This window comes from Nannobrachium achirus (assembly GCF_963921795.1).
Source record: "Nannobrachium achirus genome assembly, chromosome: 17".
NCBI classification, from domain to species: Eukaryota; Metazoa; Chordata; class Actinopteri; order Myctophiformes; family Myctophidae; genus Nannobrachium; species Nannobrachium achirus.
The window spans coordinates 48,849,924-48,875,445 of NC_137824.1; the positions used below are offsets into that span (position 1 = coordinate 48,849,924).

General features: G+C 41.0%; 2 protein-coding genes across 3 annotated transcripts; one reads left to right on the forward strand and one right to left on the reverse strand.

The window, feature by feature from the left end:
* The first annotated feature begins 3 nt into the window (after positions 1 to 3).
* On the forward strand, positions 4 to 18,509 carry tm9sf5 (transmembrane 9 superfamily protein member 5). Of its 2 annotated transcripts, XM_080745721.1 has the most exons (18): positions 4 to 302; positions 1,624 to 1,691; positions 1,780 to 1,873; positions 1,991 to 2,118; positions 2,443 to 2,572; positions 2,930 to 3,057; positions 3,733 to 3,847; positions 4,313 to 4,392; positions 5,027 to 5,132; positions 5,373 to 5,423; positions 6,436 to 6,568; positions 7,154 to 7,273; positions 7,392 to 7,449; positions 8,381 to 8,540; positions 9,358 to 9,509; positions 9,792 to 9,903; positions 10,732 to 10,903; positions 17,533 to 18,509. In XM_080745721.1, exons 1-18 carry the CDS (start codon positions 168 to 170, stop codon positions 17,598 to 17,600), a joined length of 2,010 nt encoding a protein of 669 aa, XP_080601847.1. In that variant the 5' UTR covers positions 4 to 167; the 3' UTR covers positions 17,601 to 18,509. The 2 variants fall into 2 exon arrangements, with proteins under 2 accessions (XP_080601847.1, XP_080601848.1); XM_080745722.1 differs by lacking the exon at positions 5,373 to 5,423.
* Positions 18,510 to 21,263: 2,754 nt separating this feature from the next.
* gpr101 (G protein-coupled receptor 101) lies at positions 21,264 to 22,577 on the reverse strand (the record flags this gene model as incomplete). The annotated part of the gene is made up of 1 exon (XM_080745895.1): positions 21,264 to 22,577. The coding sequence occupies one exon, from the start codon at positions 22,575 to 22,577 to the stop codon at positions 21,264 to 21,266; it is 1,314 nt and encodes a 437-aa protein (XP_080602021.1).
* Positions 22,578 to 25,522: the final 2,945 nt, after the last annotated feature.

Sequence of the window (25,522 nt, forward strand, 5' to 3'; positions counted from 1 at the left end):
AGCACTCAGCACACTGAGCACAGCACAGAAAGCAGAGCTAGAAGGAGGCGGCTAGCAGGCAGCCACGGAGCTAAACAAACGTTGTTTTCTTCTCGTGGAAGAGCGGAAAAGTCGCAGTTAAAAGAGACTACGGAGCCCCGGCGCGGTTCCGTTCCTTCCGAGACACAATGAAGAGAAGGATAGAATCGGGTTTCGTGTTTATATTCCTGTTCTGTGCGTTCAGTTTGTGTTCGGCGTTCTATCTTCCGGGTTTAGCCCCAGTGAGTTTCTGTAAAGAGGGTGAAGGAGGTGACGACTGCCAGGTAAACAAGGAACCGAAAACTGCTTTTTGACTGTACTTTCATTGTGAATTTATCGTGTAGGCAGAATTAACGTTTATGTTGTGTTTTTTGGGCAGTCTTGATCAGCCTTAGTATTAGCTTGACGTTAACGTTGCCTCTTAGGCCCCGACTGGATCGGAGAATTATTAGCTGGTCTACTTGTCAGTGTTGGATAAAGTACTCAAAATAAATTACTTACGTAAAAGTATCAATACTGCAATGTAGAAATACTGTTACAAGTAGAGGTTCAGAATTAAAAATGTAGGCTACTTGAGTAAAAGTGCAAAAGTATTGGCTTCAAAATTTACTTTAAGTACCAAGTGCCATATGCAGAATGTCCCATTTCATTTTCATTTGTATAAATTTGTATACAAATCTTTTGAAAATAGCAGATCTACATTCAAGACCGCATTGTGAGCTTGTAGATCAGCTATTTTCAAATGGCCGAAATATATTATGCTTGAAGTGGTTAATGTATGTTTTGTAATGATACTCAATCTACAAAGTAACTATTAATTAAAGTTTTCAAATAAATGTAAAGGAGTAAAAGTAGTAAAGTACAACATTTAGATCTGAGATGTAGTGTGTAGTGGAGTAAAAGTATTGGAAATTCTAAATACTCAAGTAAAGTACAAATACCTCAAAAGGTGATGTACTTAAGTACATTTACTTAGTTACTTCACACCACTGTTAGCTGGTTTACTTGTCCAACTACTTGGCATCAGGTAACATGCAACAGTATCAGCACGATGCTCAGGGCGCCAATGTTACGTCAGTGTAGAATAGATATCTAATACCTGCAAACAACTGGAATCTATGGCGTTTGAGGGTTGATTTATTTTTATTTTTTTCAATGCACCTTCATGATGCGTTTGTTCCATATGAAGATGCATTGGTATGGTATCCATAGCATCCATAGTGAATTAGAGCACTGCCTTTGCCTCGGATCAAGACTGAGTCATATATGTATTTTATCGAGTCTGACTTTTACTCTCGTAAGGTACTGTACAAAGGAAAAGTCAGACTTGTTAATCTTAACGAAAGGAAAAGTCGGGCTCGATAAAATACATCTTGATCCAAGGCTAGACCTGCCTATACTTTCATATCTATGGCTATTCTATAGGTCACTAAAATGATCTTCCACCTAGGACGGTGTATGAATGGATCTGTAACATGGGTCACAGTACTGGACCAGATAGAACTCAGTTATACATATAACAAAATGGTTATTTGTACCCTACAATAACCAATTAGGCAGGTGCTCCTTTAGTGGAAACTAATGTGATGATTTCCCCCTTTACAGACTTCAATCCAGCTGTTTGTAAATCGCTTGGACTCAGTGGAATCAGTGCTGCCTTACGAGTATGACGTGTAAGTGACGGTAGCTGATCTAATCCTTTTTTTACTTGAATGCCTGCATGTCAGTCAGCAGCTTGAATTCTTGTGAATGTGTTAATAGGTTTGACTTTTGCAAAGATGACAAAGAGAAGAGGCCATCAGAGAACCTCGGGCAGGTGCTATTTGGTGAAAGAATTGAGACTTCACCATACAAGGTGAGAATCATGATGGAATTTATTTCTAATAGTGTTTTTTTATTTGTTTCCAGGTGTCTGTTACTATCCTTGTGTATTCAATATTCTGTGAATATCTCTTCCTTCTATATTTTTCAGTTCAACTTCAATGAGAAAGTGACGTGCAAGGAGGTGTGCACAAAATCGTATAAAAAGGGCGAGGAGGGGGATGCTGCCAAGCTTGAATTTCTCAAGAGAGGAATGCAGTTGAATTACCAGCACCACTGGCAAGTTTCTGTTCTTTGCTTTGGGGCGTGGGACGTGGCTGTGGGTGGGTGTCCTGTAGGTGTGGAATATTTATTCAAATGTCATGTCATTGTCTCGAGCCGGTCATACTAGTATCACTGGCGGTAGTAGTGAAATTTACAATTTAGGAAAAACAAGGATGAACAAGTATCTGCATAGTGTAATTAGCATCTAGCACAACAGCCCAGAAGAACATACATGCACCTTTCACTTATCAAGCAGTTGTTTTTCAAGTTAAACAAGGTGTCATTAGCAACAAAAGAATTCAGACCAGTCTGACAATAAGGTATACCAATCAATTTCAGGATCATTGACAACATGCCGGTGACATGGTGCTATGATGTAGAGGACGGTCAGAAGTACTGTAATCCCGGGTTCCCCATTGGCTGTCTTGTCACCTCAGATGGCCGAGCCAAAGATGCCTGCGTCATCAACGTGAGTCCAATTTCACCTGTCATTCCTAAACTCGTAAAAACCATGTGGTTTAATTAATTTTACATGATGGTAATTGGCCCTGGTGTCTTTATTTTGGGCATATTATAGGAAAAAAAACGACATAATGTATATAAAGCTTTTTTTATGTATTATTATTATTTTTATTTTTATTTTCAAATATAGCTAAAATTGCAGATCTACCAGGTCAAAGCTGTGAGCTTGTGGTTCAGCTATTTTCAATTCAGTAAAATCGGGTGTTAGTGTTTAAATTAAGTGTAGTTTGTTTGCATTACCAGTTTAGTGGAGATTTGGCACCCCGGAATGTATTTAGTTAACCTGTAAATGTTTTGTTTTCAGTCTGAGTTCAATAAGAAGAACACATTCTACGTCTTCAACCACATAGACATCAAGATCACGTACCACAGTGGAGCAAATGAGGGATGGACAGGGGCTCGGCTGGTCGCCGCCACTCTGGAGCCAAAGAGGTTTGTTTAATGATCATGGTAGTCCTATATCATGTTGCTGTCAGGCAGAAACGTCTATATTTCATCTTTTTGTTGTATATTGTATTCTTCGCAAATTAATGCTCCCCTAGTTCGACAGTGTTGCACCAAAGTATCTGCTATTTTCACTATTTTAGAAGTGTGTCTGTGGATTTTGTACATATTTAACCAATGAAAAGTATTAACAACTTTGACTAAATACAGTAATACCTACACTGACTAAATACTTATCGTCACTGACTAAATAATACCTACACTGGATCCTTTGGATCCATTGTTTGTTTTTCCATTTCCTGAAAAGTAATGGTTTTTGGACATACATGATTTCCGGGAAGCTCTCTCCATTCCGACATGTCGCCACTCCGAAATTGACTTCTTATTGTCGGAGTGGCGACACTCCCATAGGGGGTAGGTTTAGGGTTAGGGTTAGAGACAGGGTTAGTGTCGGAATGGTGACATGTCGAAAAGGAGACATGTCGGAGTGGAGAGATGCACTCATGATTTCCACCCGACAGCGACGATGTTATAATGATGTGCTACCATACCGTGAGAGTGGCCTAATCCTTTTTCTGCTTTATCATGTTGCTTTTGGCTGGACAGCACTCGACAAGGCCTAGACTTCTTCATAAGTGTTCCATGCATTCTGTGTGTTTACAGCATCCAACATAAAGATCCGAAAAACCCCAAATGTGACGGAGGCCTTCCCACAGAGCTCCCTGGGGAGTTTGACAGTGATGTGCAGATAACGTACACATACTCTGTCTCCTTCGAGGTAGGTCTCCACAGTAGATGGAAATAACATGTCTAACTACTACACTATCCATTCTCAGCCTGTTGAGCTGTGAAGATATTACAAGTGGGCCCCAAAAGAATTAGCAAAACAACAAAGACTTTAATGATAAAATAACATGAATATATAAAACATAATGTTTAAAAAAATGTCACAGAATTATTTTTCTGTAAAACCTTGGATTTCTTTTTTGATTTTTTTGTTGTTGCTACAGATACTTTAGAACTTAAAGTATACTGTTAGTTCCAAGCTGGAACACAATCGATTGATTGATCTTTAAAATAAACATGCCCGCGGCCCACTCAATGGCTTTGCCCGAACGATTTCAAGATTTTCAAGTGGGCCCTGAATCCCCTAATCCAGAAAAGGTTGAGAACCACTGTACTACAAATGTACATATGGTCCTGAGATATAGGAACAATATTTGACACATCCTCTCTTTCACAGGAAAACAATGACATCAAGTGGGCCTCTCGGTGGGATTACATCTTGGTCTCCATGCCACACACCAACATCCAGTGGTTTAGGTATGAGTGATGCTTTATTCAGATTCCTTTAACCACTTAAACCCTATTTACTCAGTTGACCGATTAATTAACACATGGAGTGTGTGGGAATGGTCTGTATCAGTGTCGCTTCCAACAAAGCCGGTGCATGGATCCATATGTACTGTAAACAGAAATAATATTAATCACATTGTCATATTTCGTATTACTAAAGCAATACAAGATGGGTTTAGCGTTGTCTGTATAAACTCGACACCGACAGCACATTTGGTACCTGTTTACCTTTTTCATAAAAATTTCACAAATAAGTGAAGGTATAAACTTTGCAAGCTACATTTGTTTTGGGCTACAATCATTTACATGATTTAAGAACTGTTAGTGTATGGGAGTTGAACTAAAAATATAATGCGTTGAAAAATGAATATATAAAATGCATTATTGCTGTCAAGAGTTTTGGGTGCACCTAAATGAAAAGGTTAGGCACACCATTGCAACCAACTAAAAATATTATTCTACTCTGGAGCCCTCTTAAATTCTTTTTCCCCTGTATCGTTGCGCCAGAATAGGGATGCAAGGGTTCGTGTGCTTAAGGAAAATGTGGGTCCTTAACTAATGGCTAATGGTATGGTTTGTTTGCAATTTGTTTGTATTTCAGCATCATGAACTCCTTGGTGATTGTCCTCTTTCTGTCTGGAATGGTGGCCATGATCATGCTAAGGACCCTGCATAAGGACATTGCCAGATATAATCAAATTGACCAGGTAATTGCAGATTAACCAATTACATTAGTAAAGATTTGTTGTTGAGGGTGCAAGAAAATATTTGCCACTGAAACTCAGACATTTTCTATTGAAATCTGCGAATATCTAAGGAAAGAACTGCATTGCAATTGGGAAAAAAGGATACTCTGTTACCCTATGTTGCAAGTGGGTGGCAACATAGGCAATTTAGATTTCTATGCAGAATACTCAGAATTGTAAACCTTTGCTAACACTTCACAGGCAGACATTATAAAACTTCCATCAGCACCAGGAAAAACCTCTGTGGCCTACGTATGTACTGTAAGCTTATTGAAAGCCATTTTGTTCACAACCCGTTGTGGTGTTCTGGTCGTATTATGGGTGGATGGTTTCTGGATGGATGGCACATGGTAAAATATGGTGTGGATCACCTTTCTTTCCTCATTTGCGGGACAGACTAAAAAGAAACTTGACCAGCGGTAATTGTTGTTCACACCATATTTTGCAGCCTTCGGCAAAGCAGCGTTGTGACTTGCACCGCTATGCTAGTGTGTGTCAGATTGTATTTGTGAGAGACTTTTTAATAATCACGGCATGGTGATTGGCTGACCACTGTAATAACTGTCTGGTGATTGTTAGGGCTGTCACGATTATGACATTTTACATGATGATTAATTAATTGTCACTCAAATACCAGCGATTAACGATTTAATTGTGTTTTTGTTGTTGACAATGACATTTCTGTTTGGCTTTTAGGCTTTGAAGTTGCACATGGCAATTATGACACAACTTAAATACAAAGAAATGAATGACATATTTGACAACTTTAAACTTTAAAAAGAACATTGATAGTGGAAATAGCCGATCTACAAGCTCACAACACATCGCATTTGAACATATATAAACATTTTTCAACATGTAAACATTTATGACGATTATCAGCAAATAATTGCGATTATGTCAAATAATTGCGAATAGACGATTATGAAATAATTGTGACAGCCCTAGTGATTGCCTGACCTTTCTTAATCATGTAATTAAATCCTAGCGTCCTTATATTCCCCCTATTTTGCAGGAAACATCTGAATATAGCCGCTCTATAAACTCGCAAAGTGCTGTGAGCTTGTACATCTGCTATCTTTGTTAGAAGAGATTTGGAGTAGAGGTTTAAAAAAAAAAAAAAAAAAAAAAAAAAAAAAAAAGAAAGCTGCCCTGGGAGAACCCCGGCCACCTCAGTATTAATTTACTAAGCCCAGAGTGTTTAAGAGATTAAATGTCAAGCGCTTCCCTGATTTGGTCTTGTCTCGTCCCCCTCCAACAATAGGAGGATGCTCAGGAGGAGTCCGGGTGGAAACAAGTGCATGGAGACGTGTTCCGTCCTCCTAGGAAGGGCATGTTGCTGTCTGTGTTTCTGGGACAAGGCACCCAAATCTTCATCATGACTTTCATCACCCTCTGTAAGGATTCTTTTACGGCTGGTTCTGTTTTGGTACACAGTAGTAGCATGCTTATGAATGAAGTGTTGTCTTCTGTACATGCTCCGCACCCAAAATAAAGATTGCTCAACAATGCAAAATCAGGTTGCAAAGTGCTTCACAATCAAAGAAGAAAATGAATTGGTCAAGTCAAATAAATAATAGAATAATTGTAAGGTTTTAGCCACAACGATGCAACAGATGAACAAAGTGATAGAGAGCTTGAAGAAGAACTCCTAGCTGCGTTTTGGCTAATATTGGCCAGAAATCCAAAGATTAATTTGGACTTAGACAGAGTGTCAAGATTGCCAACAGAAATAAGTGCTAGTTACTTTAGCGAATGTAGCATTTTCTATAAACACTGTATATGAATAATATACTTGTTTATTAAAACAGTTTTAACATTCTAGTGTTTTTGCAAATGGCTGCATGCAGTGCATGGTTCCCAAGCAAGCCACGACCAGGGCATTCCAGCACCCTGGAGCTAATACTTGACTGGAGTGCCTAAGAAATGGCACTGTTGTACCTCAGTGATGGCACTAATGACACATTTGTCCTGCATTGCAGTCCTGGCCTGTCTGGGCTTCCTATCCCCAGCCAACAGAGGAGCTCTAATGACTTGTGCTGTGGTCCTCTGGGTTCTGCTGGGAACCCCCGCTGGCTACGTGTCTGCACGCCTATACAAAAGTGAGTATTGCTGATGGACAAAATGTGATGCTGAAAGTCATTGCATAATATAGCTGCAACCAGACTCAACTTGGTGTTCTGAGCCATTGTCATTTTCTGTGCCACTTTCTCTCCTCAGCGTTTGGAGGTGAAAAATGGAAGACCAACGTCCTGTTGACTGCACTCTTGTGTCCTGGGTAGGTTAAGCTGTCCATACTTGATTAGATAACATTAAAGGGAAGGTCCACCCAGCACCCCTACACAGAATCTATGTTGTGCGATTCCAATGATATGAACTTGTCTCCCTACGCTGGAATTCAGAGCATCACACTTTAATGTATTACCCCTTTCACACTCGCTTGAAATCCCTGTAAATTACTGGTATGCTATGGGAACAGGTGCCGATTTATTTTGAATGCTGGTATATTATTTATTGCCAATCTCACATCCGACTACCTTTTCAGATTACCTGCATTTAGTGATTGAAAAGCATCTGTCTAGTCTAGCGGTACATGACAGTGTGTCATGACAGTGCTTACATAAGAGATGTTAGTTCTTTGAACAAAATGTTGCTTTATTTAAAAAAAACTATGTTGGTGTAAGATATTTGCTTGAGCATGAGTTATAGTGCACATGATGATACTTATCTACTAATGAGGCCGGTGTGGGCAATCAGGGCATGACCCTTGGAGAATGTTTTACCAAGAAATGTACTGTTACTCCAGTGGAAAAGGCACTTATGATGTCATCATCAGGTGACTAAGTCACTATGACCTAACCACTCACTCCTTTGGATGCAATACCTCTAACAAATATTCCATGAGCCCACAATTTGGTAACTAATTCAATGGAACAACTCCAAACATCAAAAATTCAGTTCTTAATGCTCTGATTTCCATTACAGGTAGACTCAAACAGTTGTTTGTAGACGTTGACTTAAATGTCCAAGATCAATAGAATATCCCAATGGGCATTTAGTTTTAGGGTGTAAGTTGAGAAATCGTCAGTGAGGATACTATAATCCATTTGAATATTCAGTTACTTGCCCAGAGTACTGAACTGACTCCTTTTCTTTCCCCTCTCTGATTACGCCCTTCTCTCCCATGTCTCCTTTTTCTCCCTCCAAAGTATTGTTTTTGCTGACTTCTTCCTGATGAACCTGATCCTCTGGGTGGAGGGCTCCTCAGCTGCCATCCCCTTTGGCACTCTTGTGGCCATTTTGGCCCTATGGTTTGGAATCTCTGTGCCCCTCACCTTCGTCGGTGCCTACTTTGGATTCAAGAAACCAGTAAGATTGGCCTCCATGCATGTAAAGCAGAGTCTTGTTCAAACACACTAGACATAATAATGCCCAGTTTTGTAATTATGCTACTCAAACTCGTCACCCTCTACCTACTGTACAGTAGAGCTAGACCGATAAATCAGCCTTTACTTTTTTCAGGATATTGGTATTGGAAATTATGTAGTCTGGGATCACTTCACTTTACGAGGTTTGATCCGGTCGGGAGCGGAAACCACTTTACGTCATGTTGTAGTCCGTCTTTGGCCGGAACTATCAACCGGATTCAGTTTTAACCCAAAATATTCCCCTGCTCCCAAGGACATAGTTTTAGGGCCTACCTAATAAACACCTTGATGCGGCGTAGTTTTGCTTTCGAAAAATTCGTTTGGTATGTGATCATTTAGTCCAACTCATAGCGACTGGCAAGACTACACTAGGCTTCTCGAGCATTTTAATAGTGATTGGGGAAACAAACGAGGGGAACTAAATCAAAGCGACGCCGCTTCTTCTAGTGGTTTCCGCGCTTTAGGCGGAAACCAAACGGTCTGTTGTGAACGAACACCAGGCTTTCTCCCGAGAAAGACTGGTAGGCGAGGTTAGAAATTATGCAGCTAATGATTACCACTTTGAACCAGGTGTTTGAAAATGTTTAAATAGGGCTTATTTAGGTAAATAATAAATACTGCTAAATAAAATAAAAGTAAATTTTATGTGTTTCTATCAAAATCTATTTTATTTAGATTAGAAAGCCCTTTGACAAAATATCCTGGAATCAGTCAGACTGTTAATGAGTTGTCACTCTCTTTCCGGGGTCCTTTCACAGGCCATAGAGCAGCCAGTGCGAACCAACCAGATCCCCCGTCAGATTCCCGAGCAGTCGTTCTTCACCAAGCCCATCCCTGGCATCATCATGGGTGGCATTCTGCCCTTTGGCTGCATCTTCATTCAACTATTCTTCATTCTCAATAGCATCTGGTAAGAGCACGGTGACATTGAATCTTCCCCGACAGACAAGGAGTCCCAGAGATCAACAGCCTGAAGGCTGTGACTAATCGGCCTGTTTAGTTTTTTTGATCTTGAAGAACGTTTCAAACCTTTCAGAAAAAACATTTTATTTATGTATTTGAAAATGTCTCGAAGAACATTTCTGTAGAACATTTTAAACAGGATATTTACAGAAACCAACAATGTTTAGGAAACACTGCTGTAATTAGCACTTAGAAGCTTATCTGTGGAGGTCTTGTGTTTGGTTCACAGGTCACACCAGATGTACTACATGTTTGGCTTTCTGTTCCTGGTCTTCATCATTCTGCTCATCACCTGCTCAGAGGCCACCATCCTGCTCTGCTACTTCCACCTATGTGCAGAGGTTAGCACATTGTTCAGGAAATAACACCAGCTAACATACTAATAACTAAGGCACAGTCTAAGCACGGAAGAATACTTGTGCATGTGTTAATGATTCAAGTCAAGATGGGCATTTATATAATTTTCATTTTGACCCCAAAAGGGTTTAATTACTAAGAGTTATAGCCATAATTGGCAAGATATCTTGCTTGGTTGCGCCGTTGATTAGAAATTGATAATCCTCATTGACTTGCATTGCATGGTGAAATAATGAAGTCACCTTTAGCACATACATTAAAGCAAACAAAGCAGATTCTGCCAATTAACTAAACAAAAGGAGACTTTTTTAAATACATGGGATGCCTAACACGTCTGTGAACGTGATAACTATTTCCCCCCCATGAAGTGCCGCAACCCCATTATCACGTTCACAGATGTTAACTGGTTTCCATGGTAACTGATAGCCACGCTGCGGAGGCCGGGAGTGAGCGAAAAAACTCAGGCGACTTCCGGCACCCATTGAATTGTATTCAATGAGAGAGGTTCCAGATTTATTCTTCTGAAGTTTAAAGAAACAGAGATACTTTCTAAAACGGATGAGCATGAGTTCTGGCACATCTTAATCTGCTCGCAAGAAATTGGTATGTTGCAGGAATAGGATCAAGAGATTCCAGGCACACTGAGAACTGTAAAATCGGTGAAATCAGATCCTATACCTCAATTCATCGATTGTGGTTTTATTGATAAAAGTCGCTTTCACTCAGTGCTGCAAGTGTAGTCTGGAATTCCTATAGATCTCATGTCTAAGAAGTCTGATGCTAAGGTGTGTTGCATTGTGTACCATATCCAGGACTACCACTGGTGGTGGCGCTCTTTCCTGACCAGTGGCTTCACGGCGGTATATCTGTTCGTCTACGCTGTCCATTACTTCTTCTCCAAGCTGCAGATCATAGGAGCAGCCAGCACCTTTCTCTATTTTGGCTATACCTTGATCATGGTCCTCATCTTCTTCCTCTTCACAGGTGAGTCCATGTATATACGAAGGAATAGATTATTTCTGTGCTTTAACATAACATGAATATAATTATACAGTCGTGGCTAAACGTATTGGCACCCTTGCATTTGTTTAAAAAAAACACACAACACACAATTGTCTAGATTGCGCACAGTGAAGGAAGATCAAGATCTCTGGAGATGGACTTGGAGCCTTCAGATTGTCCATGTTTGGCTGCAATCTGACCTCTGACCTCCTGACAATCCTCCCCCTTTTTTTGGTCCATGCTCAGTTTGTGATACAAAAGAGCAGAATGAGGGATTTACTCCATTTAAACTGGGTGGATTAGTGGTTACTAAAGATTAAAGTCAACTTGGACTCAACATCGGTACTTGAAATTCAAGTACCTGTACAGTGTATTTAAGTATTTATGCAAATTTCAGTGTAGAATGAGCTAGGATTCTGTATTTATTCTAGTTTATGTTGTGTTTCTCTGCAAACCAAATACTGTATGTTGATGCAAAATATGTTTTCATTTGCCAAGTTCTGGAATATTTTTTAGTTTTTTTCTGTTTTACAAATGCAAGGGTGCCAATACTTTTAGCCACAACTGTACTACAGTTTAGTTTAAGTACAGAGGTGGCACCCAAAAGGTGTAGGCTGAAGCCGAGGCTTATTATGCCTCCCCTATTTGAATGAAAAATAAAATAAAACATAGCATGAAACAAGTGTCAATATCCATGAAGGAGATGATGCCCAAGCCATGAGCACTGATTGGAATCCTGTATGCTTTTGAATGACTCATGTTTAAAACAGAACTCAGAAGATAATGTTGTATAGTATAGTCTGCGGTTAGGTTTGTCGTTAATTATTTGTATGGAATGGCTCTTGAGTCTGCAGGAGTCTAGCCATCTAGAGCGTGTGTCTGTCTGTATGTCCTGAGCGAATCTTTCACATTTTACATTTTATAATGATGTCAGTTGGGGCTCTAATTTTGAGTTGCACACGTCAAGAGGACACACATCATACTGTAGGTGTGAACTCCCAGATCCACATCTGTTTCACTCCGTAGTTTTTTCTTCCTGGTTCACTTCTGAGCCGTCCAACGTAATCCAAAAAAAGTAATGTAATGATTGCTGTGATGCGACCAAAACGGCTGGTCGAGTGAACCAAAACTAACGCTCCCTGCTGTTGCATGAGCCGACTCAGCGCCGTCCGTTTTACAACTACTGGGGGACAGAATAGTAAATAATGTTTCGGGGGAAGCGTCACTCAAAGTGCCTCTGGCAAACCACAGCGCGTCTTTTACGGGACTTGCCTGACTGTCGCTATCTTTCACTAAACGCGTCCCCTCGGAGCTTAGTAGCCCTAGATGGATGCTAATCTATTGGCATCTATAGCGTGTTGGTTGACACAACTGAGCGATGCGGGGGCATCGCGGAAGGCGGACATTCCAGCACTTTGTCATTGCTGTGCCGCTTGTCAGAAAGCAGCCTACTTCATTGAAGTATCTGTAAGTTGAGAAACAAACCAGCTGCATGCCTTTACCACGGAGACTGGGAGGAAGATAAACTATTTCCCTCTGTGTGTGAAACAGGTGTTTCTGTGTGTGAACGAGAAGAGAGGCGGGGCTGTGTGTGTGTGTGTGCGTGTGTGATTGCACAAGGCATGCAACACAAGTTACTGTATTGGGGCAAATGAGTTTCAAAACGGTTGTAAATATTCTTAAGAAAGGTGGCCTACCATGCATTTGTAAGGCTCCTTTCACCATTTCTTGTTATATTGTTTTTTATTCATGGGTCACGAATTGGGCCATATTGGACAGGTAATGGTCCTGTGCAGTATTGCTGTGAGTACTGGGATTGTACTAAAATGAATTGGGAGAGATGAATGTGGCCTTAGATTTGTCGATTCCTTTGCCGCGGTAATGGTATTGAATTTGTCATTTTAGAGGTATTAAAAAGCCTTAAAAAGTATTGAATTCGTACTTGGGAAATGTGCAGATACCCACGCTGTTCATGTTCATATGAATGGCATCCAGGATCCTTGTCCTGTTCCTGTGACATCGGATGCCAGGCAGGATGTAGTCTGCATTATTGTTTGCTTCCTCCTTTACTGGAAGCCACACATCACACCTTTTAAAGCAATAAAGGAGACAGGTCTCCTTTATTGCTTTAAAGGTGTGATGCTCATAATAAAGCACAGGGTCAAATGAGGTTTAAGAGTTCATTTACCACTTGAACCATCAGTCTTGTGAGGAAGTTTGACAAAACTCTTGAGACAAGACCCTTGTGGCGTCCAATGTCTACTATAAATCCTGACAGATTTCCAATTAGTAGGTCCATGCAGCAGTCATTTCTTTGTGGCTTTACACTGAGAAATGCTTGTCATAGGACCAGTGCCAGAGACGTATTAACTGTATTTGTTAGCCTATTTCCCCCAAAGATAATTTTACATAATCTGTTCTAAGCTAAATGCTTAATTTGTGAACTTAAAAAACCCTGACCTACAACACATTTATTTGTGAGAGAGTGTCAGACTGAGAGTCTTATCTAAGTCTTCTGGTGTATGATGTGCATTAGTCACTGTTCTTATTTAAACACTAACAAGTTGAGCAGTTTTTGTGAGTGAAGCTCCTGTCATCCATGCCCCCAATAACCCTCTTTCATAGTCGTTTAGATTTGCTCTTGCCATCGTGATCCAAAATTTAGGTCAACTGGGCCTGCTAGGGGCTTTTAAGTCCGTGAGTCGTGACATCATTTTGTAGTCAGACCTCCAAGCAGATTTATTATCAATATCTGTCCCTCCCTATTTCAACAGATCCAAGACAAACATAACGACTAAAGTATAATTCTACCACTTTCCTTTCAACAACAAAGAAAAATTAGTAAATAGTAAAAATAGTAAAAAGATTCACGGGCGCAGGGGCCTTTTGGCCCCCAAAGTTCTCCTCTGCCTACTAAATGATGTCAGACTTAACAGCCCCATATGCCACAGAGCATGATAGGGTTTGAATTGCTTAATTGCAGTACACCTGTCCTGTATGGAAGCAGATGCATTCATTATGTTTCTACACTCCGTTATTCAGGTGTTTCCTTTCATTTGATAAGCTGATGCTCTCGAATACCTTTTTCCCCCTTCTTATGATGAAAAGACCCAGAATAACCAATGTACTTGTTACCATGGATGATAATAAGCGGCCTATTAAATAGCCTGTATCCCTGGGCTATGGCTGTTATGGCAACTTGCCAGAGCTGACACTTGAAATTTCACTGTGTAACTGTGGGTGCATGTATCCAGCACAACAATGCTATCAAAAGGCTTGGGCTGCACTGCCTTTGATGGCTCCTTCTCTATGATGGAAGAGAAAGAGATGGACACAGGTTGACATGGTAACAGCACTCCTTGGTCCTTTCCAGCCTCACTTGCTTGCACACCCACACAGATGAAGCTTAGACTGTGCAAAGAGATGGTGGCCTCTAGTTTGAGAGCAGTAAGTGTTTATCAGCAGTGTAATTGATGGGTTTGACACACAGCAGTGAAATCGGTACTACTGGCGCTAACTTAGGTTGGCCTGATGAAAAGCAAGTACGCATCACAAGAACAATGAATTTTACTGCATTTTATTTTTTCCATTTTATTGGAAAACATGTTTGTCCAATTAAGATAGTGTCTTGGTAATGCTGTGGTGACAAGATTTGCCCACTGACTAACTTTATCTGGCCCACTGACAGTGTAACATTTGTGAGGATGTCACTATGTGATGACGGTGCTCGGTGTTTAATATCTGGGCGAGTGGGCGACGGCAAAAGCCTGGAGCTTATTGGAGTGCTACCACGTTCTATGCAATTAGCTGGCCTTTTATTTGAGGGCAGTAATTTGGCACACTCAACTAAAGGCTACTCAGCCCACTGTTTTATTGTTGTATTCCGACATGGGCATCACATAGATGTGAAGCTCCAAATTTTGTGACGGCAATATAAAAAAAAAAAAGAATTTCTTAAGACTGGGGCATAAGCAGCCATTGGAAACGATGTCAGAAGATCATCTCAAACGTAGAAATAAATCCAAGGTTCAAGGAACCGATTTTCCATATCTTTTACTCCCAGTTTTGATCTAAATCTACAATCTGCCCCCTTTCCCTTTTTTATTTTAATTCTTCATGAAAAGCCTTCCTTTTTTACCTCCAAACTTTAATGGGAACTTAATTCTGGAGTGAGCTGTGTTTGCTCCCATTGAGCAGTCAGATAGGGCTTTCACACCCAGATGAATCCATCCTCTCCCAGGATTTTTTACCAATTAAAATGTTATCTGCCTGCTCTCTAGAGAGGAGCTCGGGAAAATGTGTTATCTCCAGATCCCCCAGCCTGACAAATTGAAGCCCTGGTGCTTTGGCAGACTTGTGGATTCACTCCCTGTCTAGTGCCAACCTTCTGAAAGGGAATTTACCAGGCTTTTAGCAGATGGAAATTGGTGACACTGTGATGGTGATCCGGCTGCAGTAAGAATTGTTGAGTTATTTTTGGTGTTCATGCCAATGAAGTATGTTTAACCCCTTCCCACAACCATGATCCCCACTCACTACTAGGGGTGGGCGATATGGAAAAATACAATATCACAATATTTTCCCAAGCTGTATCACGATACATGATTTTATCACGATTCCTTTTCACATTGGTTTTTATGGTTATTTTTCAAGTTACTTTACAAAAACTAGACTCTCTGGGTTCCTTTTGGGAGGTCTAATTTGAACTTTACAAGTATGTAACTCTGACAGTATACAAATGAAACCAAATGGACCCTTACGGGTCCATTTGGTTTCATTTGTATACTGTCAGAGTTAAGTGGAGACATTTACATTTTAAAGTTTGAGAGCTACTGATTTAGACCAAAATGCAGGTTTAATTGAATTCTGCAATGAATCTCTGTATGAATTCTGCAATGAATCTCTGTATTAACGATTCAACAGGATTTCTTATAAGGCTCCCTCATTGTATCACGATATATACGATACCTCTGAAAAGGCATATCGTGGAGACATTGTATCGTCTCAACGATAATTATCACCATATCGCCCACCCCTACTCACTACTCTCATTCTCTGTCATGATAATATTTTTTTTATATTCATTTATTTCTGTGTGAGACCAGCACAGCCTTCTTTTTCTTTTTAACCTATTTTTGGCTAACAGGTTTGGCATATTGACATTGCAGATCCCTGAGGGACCCTGGTCAACGAAATATACAGGGTTTAAGTGCTTAACTCTGTACACATTGCAGTAAAACAACCGGATGTTCTAAGCTACTGGTCTCTTACTTTAATTTGGACTTTGTCGATGTGGATGCTGGTCATGATGATCATGTCATTCTTACTTCTTTACAATAGCGCACACAGAATGTAGTTTTAAAACCATCTTGAGTTTATCATTTTTTTCCCCCACCAGATTTCCAATGCTTTTCACCATAGGATCTAAATGTATGCAGAACGAGGTGGTTAACATGAGCCTTATGCCTCATTCACATACAGAAAAGCCAAGCTAATGGTTTGCTTGGTAATTCAATGTATTCTCTATGCAAACCAGCTTTTAAAATGTCCAAGCTGAAAAAAAAGCTTGGAACGTTTTAAAGCTGGTTTGCATAGAGAATACATTGAATTTCCAAGCAAACCATTAGCATGGCTTCTCTCAGTGTGAATGCAGCATTAGAGTTTCACATTTTGTTCTGTGACAAACTACACCTGCATCAACTTTTGCTGAGGTTCAGTGTATTATTTGCATGTGTGCTCAAAATAATCATATGCACAAACAATAGAGGAGCGAAACCACTGTACAGGGTTCTCACAGTCATAACATTTCCAAGAAATATTTAGAAATGTAAAAACAAAAATGAACACAGTTTACCAGGCCTGGAAATAGTTTGGACTTAATCAAATGTTTTGGAAAATGTTTGTGTAATTTTTTTGTTTTGTTTTTGGCTATTGATTTTGTTCCCAAAACATTCTGTGTGATGCCTATGCCTAATGTATACAGGATGTCATATGACACGAATAATAGATCTACAAGCCAACAACACAATGCACATTTGATTATTATGCTGCACCGTGGTAATGTATTAGCTTGCGCGTGACACTTGCGCCGGAGTCTGTCTTGGGTTAGCACACTGGAGTAAGAGCCTCATTATTGCACCATATGATTGCTATATGCCTGTAAATAGCGTAAAATACTTTAGAAAAGTTATGGAAAGGTTGGTAAAACTGTGTAGCAACCCTGACTGTATAATGTCAAACAGCTATTTTACAACCTTTTGTTTAGGTAACTGAACAAATGGCTGGCACAAACCCTTACAGACTACTAGAGCAACGCCTTTAGAGTATAATAAGAGTTAGTATACTTGAAATGCGTTGCTGAATAGACTGTAGGGTAGGCTTTTAATTTGAAGGCATTGGGACTCTGCACTTTTTTGTGGCAAAACAATCATCTTAATGATTTATCTTGTTGAACAAAAGGTGCTAATATCATAAGCCTTTGTTTTGCTTATCCATAATGCAATTTAAAAAATCCTTTGGAAATCTATTGTAGGAACCTGTGATGTCAGGTGGCTCCCTCCCTGTAACACATTTCCATCCCACTAAATGGCCATCTTCTCCTTTCTCCCCAGGTACCATTGGTTTCTTTGCCTGCTTCTGGTTTGTAAATAAAATCTACAGTGTAGTCAAGGTGGACTGAAGCACAGGATACAGGACCCAGTGCCAGCTTCTTCTTTGCACTGGTTCTGGAAGGAAGCGATGTGAGTGGACTCTGACTAAAACATCATTTTATCTCAGAAAAGACCCGGAGAGCCCGTCCTCTTGTTGTGCTTGAAACCTACATTGCCGTCACTTTTTTTCAATAATTTTGTGTACACTTTTGATGATTAATTCACTTTTTGAGTGGCGCCTTGATCATCAGGGTGTGTTCCAAAGATTTGGCTGTCATAGTGCACAACTTGTTTTAGTTGGTTTAACAGGAAAAAGTTGAAATACTTTTATTTTGCTTTTTCTAATGAGAAAATGTACTTTATTTTGCTTTTCTATTCCTGTAAATCTGTTATATTTGTGATATTGTTTTTTGGTTCACAACCTCTGCTGTAATGATTATATATATATGTAAATATATATTGATACTTAACGTAAAGAATGTCACCATTATGAAACTGTCCTTAAAAATGGTTTATGGTTGTGGGCGGTAAAGAGGGGTTATAGATTCTTAACTATGAACAGCCTCTGTTTTAGTTATCTCACAATGTACAGTACAGAATCTCTGTGACCATATTGCTATTATCTCACACCAGGTCCATGTTCTCTATTAAATGACTATTATTTCGATTTACATAGAAAGCCAAGACGTAATCTTGGTTATGAAGCACATCTGTATCATAAAGGATTAGGCTACTACTACTACTACTACCGTATATTGTACATGTAAGTTGATCTCTCAGTGACACGCCCCGCTTGACGAGATTCATGTTCACTTCATGCGTTTGTAGATGAAGTACACACAGTACACAGTTGCACCAGTTAATGTTATTAAAGCGATTTACAGACTGTAACTACAAAAAACACTGCTGCTTTTTTGCTTCTAGCAGTGTGGTGTCATCACCCAAGGTGATAAGATTTTTACTTGTAATAAATACATTTAATCAATTGGAAATTATTTATTTCTTTTTCTTTTCAGCTGCCAGACTGAAACTGTTTACCTATTAAATGCCATTGACTGTCACTGTTCTTCAGTAATATCCAAAGCTCTGACTTAATGTACAATGCCCAACAATATGCCGTTAATATGCAGTCTGTCTCGACTAGGGTACGCTATTGCAAGAAATGGGCTCCATCCTTCTACTTTACTTTTAAATATGGATTCTGCAGACTAGTGGCATCATTCAGTATGAATTAGAAAAAGGGTTGAGTAAAGCACATTCACTTTTAATAATGAATTGTATCATACACTTTGGATGTTTGACAATGGAAAAATTATTCCAAATCACAATATAATTCACAAAAATATGCCATTTGTAAGCATGTATAAAACATTTTTTTCTTATTTAACTATAGTACATATGTTTTTTAAGGAAAAGAAAAACATAGTGGCTTCTGGAATGTTACATGGTTTTCTATTACACTTTTGATTGTCACCTATGCTATATGTCCCTAGTGGTGAGTTAACAAGCTCAGATCATTCCACACAGATATTAAACACTGGTCTTCAGTTATCAGTTTCTTGTAGTTTCATAGGCACCATCTATAAGAGCCACTGTTGGTAAATAACAATTAAAGGTTGGGTTCTCCTGGTGGCCAATTCTATTTTTTTTTATTAAGATTTGTTTTTGGGCTTTTTATGCCTTTATTTGATAGGATAGTAGACTGACAGGAAATGGGGAGAGAGATGGGGAATGACACGTGGCAAAGGTCGTCCGGATCGGGAATCGAACCGGCAACGCCAGCATAGCCTAGTATGTGGTATGCGCCTTGACCACTAGGCCACCAGGCGCCCGTCAATTCTGCTTAATGTTTAGCTGTAGCATCTCTCTCTCTGCCCAACCTGTATTGATGCACAAAACTCAACACTTGAAAATCTACAGGTCTCCCTACTGTCTTGGAAAAGACACTCGAGATCCCATAGCAGCTATTAAGTTACCCTGTTGATACATCACATTTACTTTCTATTAGCACTGAGGCACCGCACTATAAGCGCTAACAGTGTACACAAAATGTATAGTCATTCACAGCAAACATACAATAGTAACAGTATCTACTTCATGGCTTTAAGCAAACTGTATCCATAATAATATGAGGTATCTTCAGAGTTAATGTTTACATATGTTCAGTGGGTTATCACGGCATAGATATTTTAGATATTAGAGATGCTATGGCATGCAGCCCATGTATGAGTAAATTACTCTTGACATCTCTTCAAAGCCAATATGGGTTGTCATCACTTGTTCCCTGTGCATTTGTACTGCTGGTGAGTACAAAGTAATACATTTAGTGTACTTCCACACAGAAAAGTTGTCATTGCTAAGGAGGCTGGAGTACAATGACACAGCACATAAAGGTAAGAAGCAAATTCTGCATGTAGTTACTGTACATTTGTGCGAAAGTGAGAGTGGAGTAGCCTAGCACGGCCAGACTATTTATTTCTTCTAGCTCTGGCAGATTTGTCTGGTTCCCAGGCTAAGGGTAGAGTGCTTTTATGTTGATTTTGCCTTGGAAAAATGGTATAATTAGTAATTACTGCATCAACACTAATGAATAATATTGAATCAAAGCAGAGCTCATTCATTCACTCAAAGGTGCTTTGAAACGGATCAGTGACTGGGATGACAGATTTGCTCAAAATGTTTCAAGACTAGGGTGTGGGCATAACTCATTTGTACACAAGACCCTGAGCTCTTTAGTTGCAGCGGCTGGTTACTTTCACTGACACATGGACAGTGAATGAATCCTGTGGCTTCCAACTGTGTGAATAATGGTGAATGATAAGGAACAACTAGCAAACTAGTGCACATCACCAATTTAGCAGAAACTGGCCAAAAGCTCGACCAAATTTAAAACATGAACCACTCTGATGACATCAAACGATTTCTACCTCAAGCCTATTTATAGTATTGCACTCAGAGACTTACATTAGAATAGATTATAATTTATAATGGAACACCACTCAGACTTAGGCGTGTGAGTAAAGATAACATGTAATACCTTGTCTTGGACCTTATTTTGGTCCCATGGTTCATTAAACCTAGAACCTGAAAGATTCAGATGCCCATTCTGAAACATACCAAAACTGTCATAAGCATAGAAACATACTGAAAAAAATTATATACTGTATGGAACATACATTCTAACATACTGAAACAGTCTTATACTGTTTAGAAACATAAATGATAACATACTGAAACTGTCATACTAAATGGAACATGACTATTTCAGCATGAATGTCCAAAATTGTTGATGTCCAAAATGTTGCTGATTTGTATAGAAAATATACTGAGAAAGCTATTTATAAATAGCATGGTTGTCTTATACAGTAGATCTGACCAAGCAAAAGTATCGTTTGTTTATAAAGGAAGGTCTTGTAAATCCATATTGTCAAAATGGATGAACCATCAAGTATACAGTATATCCTATGATAAGCTATCTTAGCTGTTCAAAAATGTTTCCCCTCAACCTTTGAATGGTACAGGACCACTATGTTGATAACTGAGTGGCCAATACCACCTCTCCTAAAAGCAATGTTAAAACACAGAACCCTGTTTTCAAATGGCATATTAGCTTAGTTGTGACCTTGGTGGATTCAAAGAAATTCTTCAACTGAGTGGAGAACATGAGCAGACTGCGAGGCATTGCTTGTGCTTCACTTGCTGTGGACTATGAGCTCCCTCTCCGAGCTCAGGCTGGTGGAGGTGGTCTCTTTCCGACTGTCCCTGGACCTCCTGTCCATAGTGGGAGAGGAGGAAGTGGTGCCCTCCTCCCAGGTGTGTAATGGGAAGACACGTGCGGCAAGGCTGGGCAGGTTGGGGTGCATTCCGCTGGCACGCCCGTCTGTGGCCGTGAGGCAGCTGTCTACGGCGGAGCTCTGCCTCGGGCGGCGGTGCTTGCAGAATGGCCCGCACAACAAGGCCAAGAATTCCTTCCTCACACTGCGGTGCATGTAGCCATAGATGTATGGGTGTAGGCAGCACTGCAGGAAGAACAGTATGAGGGCGAGGGAGGATAACCAGGTCGGCACCGCAGCACTGGAGTACATAGACACAGTGTTTAATATGCTGTAGGGTCCCATGCTTAGAATATAGGAGGCCATGATCACAAACACCACGCGCGCTGCCTTGCAGTGGTAGTGGAATCGTCGGTGCCTCACTCTGACTGGGTAACCCCCGGCCGAGAGGGCGCCCTCGGGTGGAGCGGCCTGTGGGAGCTGCTGCTGCTGCTGGGGGGTGCTGGGACAGGCTGTCTGGGAGTCCGGCTGGCGGGACTGCGTCTGTATGGGGTGCACCAGGGCGTTCTGCCTCCGAGCAGCCCGGAACACCATCCAGTAGCAGCCGACCATGACAAGCACGGGCACCCAGAAGGAGAAGGTGGACACCACGGTGGAATAGGACAGACTGGACGACCACACCACCGAGCACACGTTGTGGCGGCGGTCGAAGTCAATGGCGCCCCAGCCGTAGAGCGGCGGTGTGCTCTGGAGGAGGCTGACCACCCAGGTGCAGACGATGAGGTTGGTGCCCAGGTGAGGAGTCATGCGGGTGGGATAGGACAGCGGGTGAATGATAGCCAGGTAGCGATCCACGGAGACCACGATGATGGTGTTGACCCCCGCGAAGGCAAAGAGGTGCATGAGCACCACCAGAGCCTGGCAGAGGCGGGCGTCCAAAGGCCAGATGCTCGGCACCGTGGCGGCGATGGTGAAGGGCATGACTAGGACGGTCTGCAGGAGGTCTGCCAGGAGGAGGTTGAGAACAAAGCGGTTGGCCACGTGGAGGAGCTGGGGCTTCCTCTGGAACACCAGGAGGACCACCACGTTCCCAAACAGGGACATGCACACGATCAGCGAGATCAGCGCCATCTTCACCGCGCTGTTGGTGACCGCGGACCACACCGGGGAGCCCGGGTCCCAGGGCACATCACTGAGGTTTGTGCTCACGCCGGGTGCCTGGAAGCTGGGCATGGTTTGGCCTACACGTTGCAGGTGAGAACATGTGTGGCTGCAGCTCCAGAAGAGTGTTCATCTAATCTGTCATACAGTCTTCTCTTAATGACGTGTCAGTCTACCGTCATCTTGAACAAGAAAGGGGGGAAAAACAAGTAGGTTCAGCAGAGGTAAGTTTATGTCAATGTTTGTTTATAGGCTATAGCAGGTCTGAGAGCTCATGTAGATGGCGAACAACAATTTCACTGATTCTTGAAAAGGCCTAGTGGATTTCATCAAACATGCTATTAAAGAAGACAGGCTAATAGCCAGTAAATAGACTATTCTAATCATTGTGCACATAGAAGCACACTCTATTCAAAACGTGCAAATGCACACCTTACCATTTACCATGCCGATTGTTATCACCACTAATTGGCTGATCTTCATCACCCAATTAGAGATTAATCAATAAGCATTTAATCCACAAAGGCATTATTCTTCCTTTACCTATATGTGTAGGCGCTAGAAGGCTAAGTAAACTGGCTATTATTTAAGATTGGCCTACATATGTGCGACAATTATGAATGTTATTCCCACCGAAATTCCATTGATGTTCACTGTCACCATGACATCGATAAATAAACTCGTCTCCATCCATGATCCATGGATTGATTCGACTGCATCGTAAGAAATAATATCTCATCAGGAAATGATATGCTACATTACCGCGAAATTGCCGTTTTCCTTTGGCAAGAACGTGTTTCTTTCTGCTTCATTCGGTGTTTTTGTAGATGATGATGCTTCGGTGTCTGGTGAGCGCTAAGGATTTCCATCGCTTTGCCGTGCTCCCATTTTAGCCGTCGCTCAATGGCAGCCCCCTTCACGGCTCAACTAAGCATATCCATAATGTCTTCACCCAGCGGGGGTCTGTCATTTAGATAAGCATCTCCTTTTGGATTTAGACAGAGATCACTCGCTTTCCTACAGCTCCTCTGATTCTGTCTAGGCTGCAAGGCAGGGGCTGTGTCTGTGTGTCTTCGAGATGTGTAGGACAGACACCTGCACCGAGAGCTCCTCTCCTCCTCAGCTGTGATCAGCTGTTCAGTGTTCAACCCCCTCCCTCGGGGTATGCTTTGTATTGAATGGAATTGGAATGGAAATGGTGAATCTTAAATGGTGGCATTACAGGCTACATGTGTGCATTTTAGGTGTGCTTGTACATTTGCATAAGCGAAGGACACAGTTTTTACATTTTTGAGGGAACAAACACGCGCACACACAAGCACGCACGTTGCATGCAGCACGCACACGCGCGCGCGCACGCACACACACACACACACACACACACACACACACACACACACACACACACACACACACACACACACACACTTGACTATTAGCTTCCCTAATGATAGTAATGAAACAAAACAAATCCTAAAAAAAATGTCTCACAAATCTGTGGCAACAACAGTATCTGTGAGGTTAAAGGGATTGTTCATTCCTAAGCAAATCATTTGATGACCAGGTGTGGTTCCCTATGGAGACACAAAGTGCCTCCTTTGTTCCCTATGGATTCTCCTCACATTATTGATTTAGAAATGTGTAGGAAAAAAGAAAACATAAATTCATGTCTGCAAGCATGAGTAATCAATAGACAAAAAGTCATTTTGGGGTGAACCTTTTAATCCAATCAATGAAATGATTAAGTGATAATATGATCATAGGATGGACATAGCAGATGCATGTTAACCAATTAACTCCCTTTTGTAGGGAGGCAATTAAGTTATCCATTCTGCTCTGCACATCAATGGACTGTCTGATCTGCTCCACAAGCTTTTATACAGATGTCAAAACTTCACACATCCTGCCATTGGCAAGACATATAGATTCCCAGTGGATTGGCATAACATTGAGCTTTAGATCAGCTATTTTTGCATTTTTTATGACTTTCTCTGACTTTGAAGTTTACATCTACCTATGAAGGTGGATTCTGCTTTCATCCATTCTCCATAAAAATTTGAAAGGAAAAAATGCGTTTGCAGGAAAAGAGTATAGTGAAGCCTGAAGCCTATCATATCCATCCCTAAGTAATATTGACCATTCTGATGGCTGAAAACAATTTCTGGTTTGAATTTTGTGATTATATTGAAGTCACTTTACCGCCTAGGAAAACAAAACAAGGAGTGCATATGTACCATAGCTGTGGCTAACATGTGGTGTAATAATTAACACGAGTAATGAGCCCTTATGTTAAGTCTTTTCTGTACCTGGGGCGTCAAAACCTCCTTTGATTTCACTGCATATGAGATTCTAGTGGCCGTAAAGGGATGTGAAGGTGTTCCCCTTATTCTTGATGGTGCATGTGGTACCTTGTTCAAAGGAACACCCGTGGGGCCACTGCATATACAGGATTAGTCTGGGCCTACAGTGTGGCAGTCATGTCCCTCAGGCCATGCCTCTCTGTCTGTCAGTTTTGTCACAGTATCTGTATCTGTCTATATCTGCTGCCCATATGTCTCTCTCTTTCTCATGTGCCATATAGGCACACACGCTGGCAAGCATGCAGGCAGGCATGTACGAACACACACACACACACACACACACACACACACACACACACACACACACACACACACACACACACACACACACACACACACACACACACACACACACACACACACAGTCATTCAAATCTGCTCTCTCTCTCTCTCACACACACACACACCATTCTCACACAAAAGTATTATAAATGTACAGTCAGTAAGTAGGTTGGAGAGGCTTATTGTCGCTATCAGCGGCGAACACAGAGTCTATATCCCTGTTTCAATACGCTAGATCCCTGGAAGATGGATTGCTGAGGTGTGGAGTGCAACACCTACCATCAGCTCCCAGTAGGCTACTTATGGCACAATGTGCCGCACCCAGGATTAGGGTTTCATGACCTTTAAAGTAGGCCTAGTGAGTTTTTATTGAAT

Bases quoted from the DNA above. Each gene is read 5' to 3' on its own strand.
- tm9sf5 (XM_080745721.1), top strand. From the start codon at position 168: ATGAAGAGAAGGATAGAATCGGGTTTCGTGTTTATATTCCTGTTCTGT. The intron at 3,058-3,732 runs GTTTGTTTAATG...GTGTGTTTACAG, and splicing joins GCCACTCTGGAGCCAAAGAG to CATCCAACATAAAGATCCGA. The intron at 7,274-7,391 runs GTGAGTATTGCT...TTCTCTCCTCAG, and splicing joins GTCTGCACGCCTATACAAAA to CGTTTGGAGGTGAAAAATGG.